The 14,827-nt window shown below is 48.3% G+C and overlaps 1 protein-coding gene across 2 annotated transcripts in view; it reads right to left on the bottom strand.

Moving 5' to 3' along the window:
- RHPN1 (rhophilin Rho GTPase binding protein 1) overlaps window positions 1–14,220 on the bottom strand; it is a 54,192-nt gene extending 39,972 nt beyond the window's left edge. The window contains exons 1-2 of one of the 2 annotated variants that reach the window (XM_083144925.1): window positions 14,067–14,220; window positions 11,884–11,973 (exon numbers count right to left, since the gene is read on the bottom strand). In XM_083144925.1, the coding sequence (XP_083001051.1) occupies window positions 11,884–11,955 (72 nt within the window). In that variant the 5' untranslated portion in view covers window positions 11,956–11,973; window positions 14,067–14,220. Of the gene's footprint in view, window positions 1–11,883; window positions 11,974–14,028 lie in introns of both variants that reach the window. The other variant, XM_083144924.1, reaches the window with a different exon arrangement.
- Window positions 14,221–14,827: the final 607 nt, after the last annotated feature.

Below are 14,827 nucleotides of genomic sequence, written 5' to 3'. Positions count from 1 at the left end.
AACATCACATCCCTATAATACAGAGGGAGAACCAGCCTATATACTGTACCTAGAGCCCATCACCTGTACAGGTAATCAGTGTAACCAGCTAGTATAACACAGGGATACAGGAGCATAGAACATCACATCCCTATAATACAGAGGGAGAACCAGCCTATATACAGTACCTAGAGCCCATCACCTGTACAGGTAATCAGTGTAACCAGCTGGTATAACACAGGGATACAGGAGCATATAACATCACATCCCTATAATACAGAGGGAGAACCAGCCTATATACTGTACCTAGAACCAATCACCTGTACAGGTAATCAGTGTAACCAGCTGGTATAACACAGGGATACAGGAGCATATAACACCACATCCCTATAATACAGAGGGAGAACCAGCCTATATACTGTACCTAGAGCCCATCACCTGTACAGGTAATCAGTGTAACCAGTTGGTATAACACAGGGATACAGGAGCATATAACACCACATCCCTATAATACAGAGGGAGAACCAGCCTATATACTGTACCTAGAACCCATCACCTGTACAGGTAATCAGCATAACCAGCTGGTATAACACAGGGATACAGGAGCGTATAACATCACATCCCTATAATACAGAGGGAGAACCAGCCTATATACTGTACCTAGAGCCCATCACCTGTACAGGTAATCAGTGTAACCAGCTGGTATAACACAGGGATACAGGAGCATATAACATCACATCCCTATAATACAGAGGGCGAACCAGAATATATACTGTACCTAGAACCCATCACCTGTACAGGTAATCCGTGTAACCAGCTGGTATAACACAGGGATACAGGAGCGTATCACATCACATCCTTATAATACAGGGGGAGAACCAGCCTATATACTGTACCTAGAGCCCATCACCTGTACAGGTAATCAGTGTAACCAGCTGGTATAACACAGGGATACAGGAGCATATAACATCACATCCCTATAATACAGAGGGAGAACCAGCCTATATACTGCACCTAGAACCCATCACCTGTACAGGTAATCAGTGTAACCAGCTGGTATAACACGGGGATACAGGAATATATAACATCACATCCCTATAATACAGAGGGGGAACCAGCCTATATACTGTACCCAGAGCCTATCACCTGTACAGGTAATCAGTGTAACCAGCTGGTATAACACAGGGGTACAGGAGCGTATAACATCACATCCCTATAATACAGAGGGAGAACCAGCCTATATACTGCACCTAGAGCCCATCACCTGTACAGGTAATCAGTGTAACCAGCTGGTATAACACAGGGATACAGGAGCGTATAACATCACATCCCTATAATACAGAGGGAGAACCAGCCTATATACAGTACCTAGAACCCATCACCTGTACAGGTAATCAGTGTAACCAGCTGGTATAACACAGGGATACAGGAGCATATAACATCACATCCCTATAATACAGAGGGAGAACCAGCCTATATACTGTACCTAGAGCCCATCGCCTGTACATGTAATCAGTGTAACCAGCTGGTATAACACAGGGATACAGGAGCATATAACACCACATCCCTATAATACAGAGGGAGAACCAGCCTATATACTGTACCTAGAGCCCATCACCTGTACAGGTAATCAGTGTAACCAGCTGGTATAACACAGGGATACAGGAGCATATAACATCACATCCCTATAATACAGAGGGAGAACCAGCCTATATACTGTACCTAGAACCCATCACCTGTACAGGTAATCAGTGTAACCAGCTGGTATAACACAGGGATACAGGAGCGTATTACATCACATCCCTATAATACAGAGGGAGAACCAGCCTATATACTGTACCTAGAACCCATCACCTGTACAGGTAATCAGTGTAACCAGCTGGTATAACACAGAGATACAGGAGCATATAACATCACATCCCTATAATACAGAGGGAGAACCAGCCTATATACTGCACCTAGAACCCATCACCTGTACAGGTAATCAGTGTAACCAGCTGGTATAACACAGGGATACAGGAGCATATAACACCACATCCCTATAATACAGAGGGAGAACCAGCCTATATACAGTACCTAGAACCCATCACCTGTACAGGTAATCAGTGTAACCAGCTGGTATAACACAGGGATACAGGAGCATATAACATCACAGCCCTATAATACAGAGGGAGAACCAGCCTATATACTGTACCTAGATCCCATCACCTGTACAGGTAATCAGTGTAACCAGCTGGTATAACACAGGAATACAGGAGCATATAACATCACAGCCCTATAATACAGGGGAGAACCAGCCTATATACTGCACCTAGAACCCATCACCTGTACAGGTAATCAGTGTAACCAGCTGGTATAACACAGGAATACAGGAGCATATAACATCACAGCCCTATAATACAGGGGAGAACCAGCCTATATACTGCACCTAGAACCCATCACCTGTACAGGTAATCAGTGTAACCAGCTGGTATAACACAGGAATACAGGAGCATATAACATCACATCCCTAGAATACAGAGGGAGAACCAGCCTATATACTGTACCTAGAGCCCATCACCTGTACAGGTAATCAGCTGGTATAACACAGGGATACAGGAGCATATAACATCACATCCCTATAATACAGTGGGAGAACCAGCCTATATACTGTACCTAGAACCCATCACCTGTACAGGTAATCAGTGTAACCAGCTGGTATAACACACGGATACAGGAGCATATAACATCACATCACTATAATACAGAGGGAGAACCAGCCTATATACTGCACCTAGAACCCATCACCTGTACATGTAATCAGTGTAACCAGCTGGTATAACACAGGGATACAGGAGCATATAACACCACATCCCTATAATACAGAGGGAGAACCAGCCTATATACAGTACCTAGAACCCATCACCTGTACAGGTAATCAGTGTAACCAGCTGGTATAACACAGGGATACAGGAGCATATAACATCACAGCCCTATAATACAGAGGGAGAACCAGCCTATATACTGCACCTAGATCCCATCACCTGTACAGGTAATCAGTGTAACCAGCTGGTATAACACAGGGATACAGGAGCATATAACATCACAGCCCTATAATACAGGGGGAGAACCAGCCTATATACTGTACCTAGAACCAATCACCTGTACAGGTAATCAGTGTAAGCAGCTGGTATAACACAGGAATACAGGAGCATATAACATCACATCCCTATAATACAGAGGGGGGACCAGCCAATATACTGCACCTAGAGCCCATCACCTGTACAGGTAATCAGTGTAACCAGCTGGTATAACACAGGGATACAGGAGCATATAACATCACATCCCTATAATACAGAGGGGGAACCAGTCTATATACTGTACCTAGAACCCATCACCTGTACAGGTAATCAGTGTAACCAGCTGGTATAACACAGGGATACAGGAGCATATAACATCACATCCCTATAATACAGAGGAGGAACCAGCCTATATACTGTACCTAGTACCCATCACTTGTACAGGTAACCAGTGTAACCAGCTGGTATAACACAGGGATACAGGAGCATATAACATCACATCACTATAATACAGAGGGAGAACCAGCCTATATACTGTACCTAGAGCCCATCACCTGTACAGGTAATCAGTGTAACCAGCTGGTATAACACAGGGATACAGGAGCATATTACATCACATCCCTATAATACAGCATGTAAACCGCTCAGTATTACTGGCCTGTTGGATTATAAGGAGTCCCTGAGTGGTTCCTGTTTCACCACAGTTTATTGTAATATATATCTAGCCATGGGATCAAAGCTAGAACAGTTATTTAAAAAAAAAAAAGGGTACTTGTTTCCCAGCACAGCGCCCCTGATTTCCATTGTACAGCATCGCATCATATGCAATATAGCGGCATGCAATGCGACTTTTAATTGTACAAGCACCCTGGTGGGTGCTTACAATGTGAAATGCACCCCCATTCTCAACGCCAACGCCACTATCAACGCCGAAGCGTGGCGAGCGCAGCGAGCCCACGTCCTCCGACCTTTTCATACTCCCACTATCCACGTCGGCGTGGAGTTGATTTTAGGTAGTGTGGCGAGCTCAGCGAGCCACCGCGCCCGAAGCGTGGCAAATGCAGCAAGCGTGGCGTGCGCTCGCCACACTATCTAAAATCAACTCCACGCCGACGTGGATAGTGGGAGTATGAAAAGGTCGGAAGACGCATACCGCCGCCACTCGGTGTCATCCAGTAATCTCACACTGTGTGTGTTTGTCTGTAATCCAATAGTGTGTGTGTGTGTGTGTGTGTGTGTGTCACTATTTCAATTCCCAGAAAACTCGCTCACAACACAAAGAAATCCCTGGGCAGGCTGGGAGAGTTCTGCAGAAGTGAATGGCGTGGGCTGGGGGCTTTGTGTGGAATGAAAGGGGACGGAGATTTGGGGATTGTGTGCTCCCTGGTAGGAGGGGAACAGAGACAGAGGGGTCGTTGTGAACTGAAAACAAAACTGTCACTTCAAAGGGAGAACGTCAGCTTGGCAGCCCCCTCTGAGTTCTTACTGGAAGCCTGGCATCAATGGATGGGCAGTAGGCTGCAATATGGATGCGCCAATGTATATACCCATCATAGCTGTCCAAATACACATAATAATAGACTGAGGTAACAGACGCGTGGGAACGTGGTGCGTCCACAGAGACACTGGAGTGACATCAAAACTCATAGAACCCAGGGTAGGGGAAGCCCCCACAATGCGAGGTATCAGGAATGAGTGACCTCATCGGTAGACTATGTACAGAGGGGACAGTGCTAGCTGCTGCACCATCATGGCCTGGCAGGAGTAATACCCGCCACCGGGTGTGATATATGGTCCCAACAGTCACTAGCCCGACGTCGGGATCCCGACTGGCCGGACTCAGACAGCGGGGAAAGTGCAACAAAGCCCCTTGTGGGCACGCTACGCTCGCCACGCTGCGGGCATGGTGGCTAGCTACGCTCGCCACCTATTCTATTCTCCCTCCTAAAGGGAGAATAGCCGACGGCCGTCAGGACCCAGAGTGTCTAAGTTTTGACTTTAGGCAAACTGTCTGGCGCACCCCCCCCCCACCCCCCCACCCCCCGCCACCATGGTACGCTGTCAGTGCTGCAGAGATAGAGGGAGACAATGGCTTTGTTCTGGATCATATACAAACAAAGTCATAAATCTGATGACTATCGCCTGGCAGGGAACACAGCAGTCTATGGGGGGGGGTTATTCAGACCCGATTACACGGCTGAAAATTCACAGGCCAGACAATTATCTATAGACTGCACAGGAGTATGTCTCGCAGAACGCTTCCGTGAGGCCATCCTGTGATAAAATCCTGCTCTATGGCTGCAAGCAAATTGATTGACAGGGGGGATGGTGGTACCCGGCCGTTTTATGGGAGTGTCAGGGAAAATCCAGGTGGTTGAGGGGAAGTCATGTGACATCATCACACAAACTGCACACACTGGGGAATCATTATATGGTGAGCGGCGTGCCCAGGTGTGAGGGGAAGTCATGTGACGTCAACTCCACCCCCAATCAGCCTGATTCTATCGGTACTCTTTACCTATCACGGCGCCCATCGCGGGTACATTTATGTCTGGCCGCGACGCGACCGACGCCCGCGATTTCCCATTGAAACCCATGTTAAACATGGAAATCGCGTCGGTCGCGTCGCGGCCGGCCATAAATGTACCCGCGATGCCCGCGACGCGATGCTCCCGATTTCCCATAGCAATCAATGTTAAATGGCCCGACCGACGCGATTTTACTGTTAAATGCCTCAATGGACCCGATGTGGCCATAGGAAACAATGTTAAATGGGCCTTAGAGCCCAAATAGTTACCCTGAACTCTGAAATGGCCCCCCCAATTGTTTACGCCACCCCACGATCAACGTCAACCCGAAGCGTGGCGAGCGCAGCGAGCCCGCGAGGGGCGGCGGTACGCGTCCTCCGACCTTTTCATACCCCCACTATCCACGTCGGCGTGGAGTTGAGAATAGAATAGTGTGGCGAGCGCAGCGAGCCACCGAGCCCGAAGCGTGGCGAGCGCAGCGAGCCCCGCGAGGGGACGCGGATACCTTCACAGGTAAACGCGTCCCTTCGCGGGCTTCACAGGTGTCCGCGTCGCCATGGACACCTGTGAAGCCCGCGAGGGGACGCGTATAGCTGTGAAGGTATCCGCGTCCGCTCGCCACACTATTCTATTCTCAACTCCACGCCGACGTGGATAGTGGGGGTATGAAAAGGTCGGAGGACGCGTACCGCCGCCCCTCGCGGGCTCGCTGCGCTCGCCACGCTTCGGGTTGACGTTGATCGTGGGGTGGCGTAAACAATTGGGGGGGCCATTTCAGAGTTCAGGGTAACTATTTGGGCTCTAAGGCCCATTTAACATTGTTTCCTATGGTAAAATCGGGTCCATTCAGCCATTTAACATGAAAATCGTGTCCATCGGGCCTTTTAACATTGATTCCTATGGCAAATCGTGGGCATTGCGTCGCGGCCATCGTGTGCACATTTATGGCCGGCCGCGACGCGACCGACGCGATGTCCATGTTTAACATGGTTTTCAATGGGGAAATCGTGGACATCGCGTCGGTCGCGTCGCGTCCGGGCATCTTTAGCCCGCATACGACGCGACCGACGCGATTTTTTACCTCACGATGCCCACGATCAAGATCGTGGGCGCCGTGCTAGGTAAAGAGTACCATTCTATCACAGCCGCTGAGTAAGTCTTGGGCCACACACAGACTGCGCACACTGGGGAATCATTATATGGTGAGGGGCGTGCCCAGGTGTGTGAGGGGAAGTCATGTGACATCATCACACAAACTGCACACACTGGGGAATCATTATATAGTGAGCGGTGTGCCTAGGTGTGTAAGGGGGAAGTCATGTGACGTCAGCTCCGCCCCCGATCAGCCTGATTCTATCACAGCCGCTGAGTAAGTCCAGGGCTACACACAGACTGCCCACACTGGGGAATCATTATATGGGGAGGGGCGTGCCCAGGTGTGTGAGGGGAAGTCATGTGACGTCAACTCCACCCCCGATCAGCCTGATTCTATCACAGCCGCTGAGTAAGTCCAGGGCTACACACAGACTGCACACACTGGGGAATCATTATATGGTGAGGGGCGTGCCCAGGTGTGTGAGGGGAAGTCATGTGACATCAGTTCCGCCCCCAATCAGCCTGATTCTATGGTAGCCGCTGAGTAAGTCCTGGGCTACGCACAGACTGCACACACTGGGGAATCATTATATGGTGAGGGGCGTGCCCAGGTGTGTGAGGGGAAGTCATGTGACGTCAGCTCCGCCCCCGATCAGCCTGATTCTATCACAGCCGCTGAGTAAGTCCTGGGCTACGCACAGACTGCACACACTGGGGAATCATTATAGGATGAGCGGCTTAGTGAAATCGCATCGCATGGGCCATTTTATTGCCGCGCGATGCGATTTTTAAATGTAATGTATTCACTGCTCGGTATGCCCCAGGGGATTGCATTGCACCACCCGCAAAATCGCCTGCGATTCTATAGGGTGTGCGATGCCATTACATTAGCTATACAATAATATCATTGTATGACATACAATGATTTTTTACGAACCCCCCACTATCCACGCCACCCCGAAGTGTGGGGAGCGCAGCGGGTCCCACAAGGGGCGGCAGAACGCGTCCACCGACGTTTTCATACACCCATTATCCACGTCGGCATGCAGTTGATTTTATATAGTGTGGCGAGCGCAGTGAGCCCCGCGAGGGGACGCGGATTACTTTACATGTATTCCGCGTATGCTCGCCACGCTTCATACTCGGTGGCTCGCTGTGTGGATAGTGGGAGTATGAAAAGGTAGGAGGATGCGTTTCGCCGCCACTCGCCACGCTTCGGGGTGGCGTGGATAGTGGGGGGTGCATAAAACCTCTTTGTATGTCATACAATGATATTATTGTATAGGTAATGTCATGGCATTGCACACCTTATAAAATCGCATGCAATTTTGCGGGAGGTGCGATCCCCTGGGGCATACAGAGCAGTGAATAAATTACATGAAAAAAAAATAAAAAAATCTAATCGCATCGCACGGCACTAAACGATGAGATGCGATTTTCCTACGCAGAATAGCCTTCTACGCAATTTGGGTACTTATGTAATATCTGGGCTCCCGTTTTTCTTATGAGACCGGGTCCCCTCGCGGGGCTCGCCACGCTTCAGGCACGGTGGCTCGCCACACTATATAAAATCAACTCCATGCGTAGTTGGATAGTAGGGGTATGAAAAAATGGGGTGCATTTAACATGGGAGCCCAGATAATACATAAGTACCGCAATTTGCTTAGTGGGCACCCTGCTAGGAAACAAGTACCAAAGATTTTCACAAGGGACACACGTTTACATTAATATGGCAATGTGAGAAGTATAACTTTGGGTATGGCCTGTTTAAAAAAAAAGACAGGAAAGATAGCTCTTAATATTAAATTGCTATTTCATTCCATTCGTCGCCACTCCGCAGCCTATGGATCACACATGCGTACAACATGCATTAGGCCCATGGTACAGAACATACAGGTGGCACAGTACAGGGGCTCCTGTGTATTATGGTCCAGCACATCCATACATGGAATAACTCAGCCTTTTTGCTCGCCTGGTCCAGTATTTAGGCTGAATGTAAAATACAGTAATAACAGTAAATTTATCATTCACACTTTTACTCTGTAAATAAATCAATACAGACCTGGACGCAATGCGCTCATTATACAGAGATTAGCGGCGGGGGCTGGTATTAAATCATGGACATAAAACACAGAATCAGAAAGAAGAGATGGGCCAGCTGGGAGACACAAGTGAGGGACTGAGATCCTGGAAAGAGGAGTGTGTGGTGGGGGGTCCAGGGCAGATGGGGGGAAGGGAGTACATACTCATCAGAGGGAGATAAACTTTGCAGAATGATGGAGCGGAGAAGGACACAAAGTGGGGGGTACACAGAGAGGTAAGTGCTATGCACAGAGAGGTAAGTGCTATGCACAGAGAGGTAAGTGCTATGCACAGAGAGGTAAGTGCTATGCACAGAGAGGTAACCTATTATACCACATTCACACTACCAGTGTGAACAACACGGCTTTTACCCCGCATTTTAATGCGGGGGACGGCAGCGCCAGACCTCATTCTCAATGCTAGGAAAATTACCGGGTGAAATTTGGCTATTGACACGGGTCCTTTAGCAGTGTGAACAGGTCAACCAGGATCAGCATAACCGGGTCTCCAACCTGGGTGAAAAAGCAGGGTTGGAGACCCGGGAATTTAAACCTGGGTTGTGCCGTTCACCCGGGTTGAAAGTCAAATTACCGGGTCGACATGCTTGACCTGGTAATTTGCTTGGCAGTGTAAACTTGGTATTAGACACGGATGGGGTATTGGAGAGGCAAGTAATAGACACAGATGGGGTACAACAAGGAGTACTGTACAATGACAACAGTAACCACAGATTTGTTCTCCATGAGACCCCCAACAAGAGCTGCGGCAAAGCAGCACAGCATGCAGTTAAATGGCAGTGATTCCCAGGTGCACTCATTACTCACTGACACATTTCCCAGGTCATCCAGCAGTCACACAGTTGTGCTCATTACTCACCCACACATTTCCCAGGTCACCCGACAGGTGCACAGGTGTACTCATACTCACTGACACATATCCCAGGTGCAGGTGCACAGGTGTACTCATTACTCACCCACACATTTCCCAGGTCACCCGACAGGTGCACATTTGTACTCATACTCACTGACACATTTCCCAGGTCACCCGGCAGGCTACTCACTGACACAAATCCCAGGTGCAGCTGCACAGGTGTACTCATTACTCACCGACACATTTCCCAGGTCACCCGGCAGGCTACTCACTGACACATATCGCAGGTGCACAGGTGTACTCATTACTCATCGACACATTTCCCAGGCCACCCGTCAGGAGCACAGTTGTGCTCATTTCTCACTGACACATTTCCCAGGTTCATCCGGCAGGTGCACAGGTGTACTCACTGACACATTTACCAGTTTTGCCCATTTTGAGAACAAATCAGTCCTGAATTAGGCCCTATGTTTTGGAGAATGCCAGACGCTAACCGGGGCCCTTCATGACATATAATGAACCAAATGACAGAACACTGGAATAAAGATACAATTGGCTTTGGGTGTAAAGCACAACAGTAATTAGGTTATAGCAGTCGCATAATTATCATTCCTGGGCCGCACCTAACGGATACAACTCTACACCCCAGGAACCGACGAATACGGAACATCTACAATGTGGCCCAGCCACAGAATGCATGACGGTGGGAGAACAATAATTCCCTCCATTTACAGAGCCCGCACTGATCATCTATATATATATATGTATAGTGTCCGTGAGTCTCCGAAACACCGCCATCTACTGGCAGAGAGTGAAACTACATCTCTTTCTCACACATGCACAAACACAGAAGGTAGCAGACTAGCTTTCAAAACTTTTCCTTCGAGCGGGCTTACTAGTAGGTTATATACATGATCTCCATCCTCACAAGAGACAGGAAATAAAAAAGTCACCATTTGCTTAATAATTATAGCGTAAAAGTCCTTTTATGCACCCCATTACCTCTCCGGGGGGGGACACTGGGGAGAGCGATAAGAGCTGAAGCATTCTGTATCGTGGACTCTGATCTCGGGTTACCAGGAGTCCGTCCACAGCAATAGTGGCCGTGGTAGGCTGTGCAGGTTGGTGTGATCTCGCCTCCTCAGGATGCGACAGTCCCAGCAGACAGAAAGGACTAGCGCCTGTTCCTATGTGGAGGTCTGGCCGAGGCGAATGCAGCCTAACACATTCCAAATGATGAGTTTTCTGCATCTTGTCACAACTTAGAAACATTCATACAGATTAGGTCATGTGTATCCTTACACTTAATCAATTCCTCCACGCCCTAGTGGATGGTAGGGCACGAAATATCACCTGTCGGCACATGTCGACCTTTTATGCGTCAACCTAACGACCGTATACGGAATAATACACATTACACTGTCTATAAATACCTAGGTATGCCCAGCAGGCACCAACCCCCTCATCTGCCCTGGGTTTGCCATGTGAGGGGGAGACTGACTACACAAAGTATGACTGACAGACTGACACACTTGCTTTGCAAACTGTTACAAAAACTGAAATCCTACTTAATCAACGTGTTAACTTCTATCAGATCCCATTACTGCCCCAATGATGTGCACTTACCCTATCAGTAACGGCATGTGTAGGGTGGGAGAGGGGGTGCATTATAGCAGTGTGATGTCACGCTGTTATCTGAGAGTTTCACATTCGAGGATTATTGATTTTTTTCTACTTCCCTTGAACATGGTGATGGTACTTATAGCGGATCTTACAGGCGAAATCCTTTTAACAAAATGAAAATCTACCTAATACTTTAACAGGGTTATTCAATTAGTGTCTGATGCGTCAAAGTGGATGTCAGCAGCTTTCTGTGTCCATGTACGAAGAAGCCACAGAGAGACCAGATCAGCACAAAACCACTTTGTTTATTCTGTCTGTTGGGTGTCACCTATCAATGCGGTAATGTGTGTGTGACCCCTACAGGCATCAATCTGCACCCAGGTTCCTGCTAGGCTGGAGCACCCTCCCACATGCCCTTCCCTTCATGTGCCCCTAATATACCAGGCACCTTCCCTGTCACACACCAGAAGCCTGCAGTACATGAGGCCTGGACACTGCAGAACACAGGGAGGGGTAGACGCGGGACCTAACCTGGGGCGCACTCCACTATACAACAGGTGGGAATATTAGACAGGGCTCTGCAGAAAACATGGCTGCACTGACAGAACAGATACTGGTGGCATATAAGGGACATGTAACCCGCTCACCTTCCGGATGCTGTCGTCTGTCTCGTGGTGCGGCGGCTCATCACTGTCTGCAGGAACAGACTCCATGATCATCTTCCCCTGGTGGTGATCCTGCGGGCGACACGGATGGTAAATCAAACTGAACTACTGAGTCACCTATACTAGAGGATGGATAACACCGGGAGGACTGAGTTTGGGAACATATGATGTAGTACATTGTATATCCCTTATACTGGCCACCAAATATACACCACTATAGCTTAGAACATCACATATAACCCTTATTTACCCCCTATAGTGTAACTCATTGCATAGATCCCTATACTGCCCCTCACATATACCCCTATAGTGCATCACATAGATCTCCTATATTGTCTTTTATATACACACACATATCTACTATAGCAGTGGTTCCCAAACTTTTTTAAATCACGGCACCCTAGAGCATCACAATTTTTTTTACGGCACCCCCTAGGCCAAAAGTTTTTTATTCTGTAAATTGATTTGTATGTCATACATCGGTTTATTTATGGGTGAGGGACAGGATTAGCTTCTGTTTGTCCACATATTTTATTATTGGCAGCCCACCAGCAATGTTTTTGCCTTTTACATTGACCATAAACAATTTCAATTGGCACTGGACCACCAATCCAAGGCACCCCTGCAAGTGTCCCGAGGCACCACAGGGAGCCACGGCACACAGTTTGGGAACCACTGCCCTATAGTGTTACACTTCACATATATCCTTATACGGTATACACTTAGTGTAGTTACTCATAGACCACCCCCATAATATATACACACACGCACACACATCCCCTATATATCCCTTATAGTGTAGTATATCCCTTGTATACCCCTATAGTGTAATACATCCCCTGTATACCCCCTATAGTGTAGTACATCCCCTATAGTGTAGTACATCCCCTGTATACCCCCTATAGTGTAGTACATCCCTTGTATACCCCCTATAGTGTAGTACATCCCTTGTACACCCCCTATAGTGTAGTACATCCCCTGTATACCCCCTATAGTGTAATACATCCCCTATATACCCCCTATAGTGTAGTACATCCCCTGTATACCCCCTATAGTGTAGTACATCCTTCGAATACCCCCTATAGTGTAGTACATCCCCTGTATACCCCCTATAGTGTAGTACATCCCCTGTATACCCCCTATAGTGTAGTACATCCCCTGTATACCCCCTATAGTGTAGTACATCCCCTGTATACCCCCTATAGTGTAGTACATCCCCTGTATACCCCCTATAGTGTAGTACATCCCCTGTATACCCCCTATAGTGTAGTACATCCCTTGTATACCCCCTATAGTGGAGTACATCCCTTGTATACCCCCTATAGTGGAGTACATCCCTTGTATACCCCCTATAGTGGAGTACATCCCTTGTATACCTCCTATAGTGGAGTACATCCCCTGTGTACCCCCTATAGTGGAGTACATCCCCTGTGTACCCCCTATAGTGGAGTACATCCCCTGTATACCCACTATATAGTGTAGTACATCCCCTGTATACCCCCTATAGTGTAGTACATCCCCTGTATATCCCCTATAGTGTAGTCCATCCCCTGTATACCCCCTATAGTGTAGTACATCCCCTGTATACCCCCTATAGTGTAGTACATCCCCTGTATACCCCCTATAGTGTAGTACATCCCCTGTATACCCCCTATATGGTAGTACATCCCCTGTATACCCCCTATAGGGTAGTACATCCCCTGTATACCCCCTATAGTGTAATACATCCCCTATATACCTCCTATAGTGCAGTACATCCCTTGTATACCCCCTATAGTGTAGTACATCCCTTGTACACCCCCTATAGTGTAGTACATCCCCTGTATACCCCCTATAGTTTAGTACATCCCTTGTATACCCCCTATAGTGTAGTACATCCCTTGTATACCCCCTATAGTGTAGTACATTCCTTGTACACCCCCTATAGTGTAGTACATCCCCTATATACCCCCTATAGTGTAGTACATCCCCCTGTATACCCCCTATAGTGTAGTACATCCCTTGTACACCCCCTATAGTGTCATACATCCCCTGTATTCCCCCTATAGTGTCATACATCCCCTGTATACCACCTATAGTGTAGTACATCCCCTGTGTACCCCCTATAGTGTAGTACTTCATACATACACATCCCCAACGTACAGGTGACAGCCACCGGCCCTCACCTGTGCCCAGGGATCCCCGGTCGCTCCGTTCCTCCAGTCGCCGCCACATGTGTCCCTCCCGGAGGCAGATAACGGAGACTCACACCGAGTGGGGCGGGTCACCAGCTGCTGAGTGACGTCTCACACTCCTTTTCACCAATCGATGGAGACTACTGACCGAGCAAGGACCAATCGCTGCCTCGTAGGGGCGGGGCTGAGGAGACAGCGCCGAGGTTTACAGAGGACCCGGTCTCCCTGGCAACCTTGAGGATTGGAACGCCGAGGTGGGGGAGGAGCCAGGAGCTGCGCATGCGTAATGAGACCAGGGGTGAATGAGAATGATGTTATACCGAGTCGACATCTGGTGGCGCTGGTATTGAACTGCGTCCACAAGACAACGTGGGAAACTCGGGATACGGTCACTAGGTCGACCCTATTTAGGTCTGCATGCATTGGGTCGACCACTTAAGGTAAACAGGGCTAAGGTTGACACATGAACTAGGTCAATCTGGCTAAGGTCGACAGGGTTGGGAGGTCAATACAAGCATTAGGTCGACAATGGGAAAGTCGATAGTTGAACGGTCAGCATAAGTTTTTTACCTTTTCTTTTTTGAGCCGACGTGCCGACAGGAGGTATTTCATATCCTGCCATCTACTATGGCGTGGTGGGAGATTATAATAGTGTGCTAAATGCAGCAAAAAAATGCGAAAAACTCATGTCGGCCTTTTGACCTTCCCCATGTCGACCTTCTAACCGTGTCAACCTTAGTCATGTCAGCCTA

This window comes from Crinia signifera, chromosome 5 (assembly GCF_055691185.1).
Source record: "Crinia signifera chromosome 5, ASM5569118v1, whole genome shotgun sequence".
NCBI lineage: Eukaryota > Metazoa > Chordata > Amphibia > Anura > Myobatrachidae > Crinia > Crinia signifera.
This window is presented reverse-complemented; position numbering and strand designations above follow the sequence as displayed.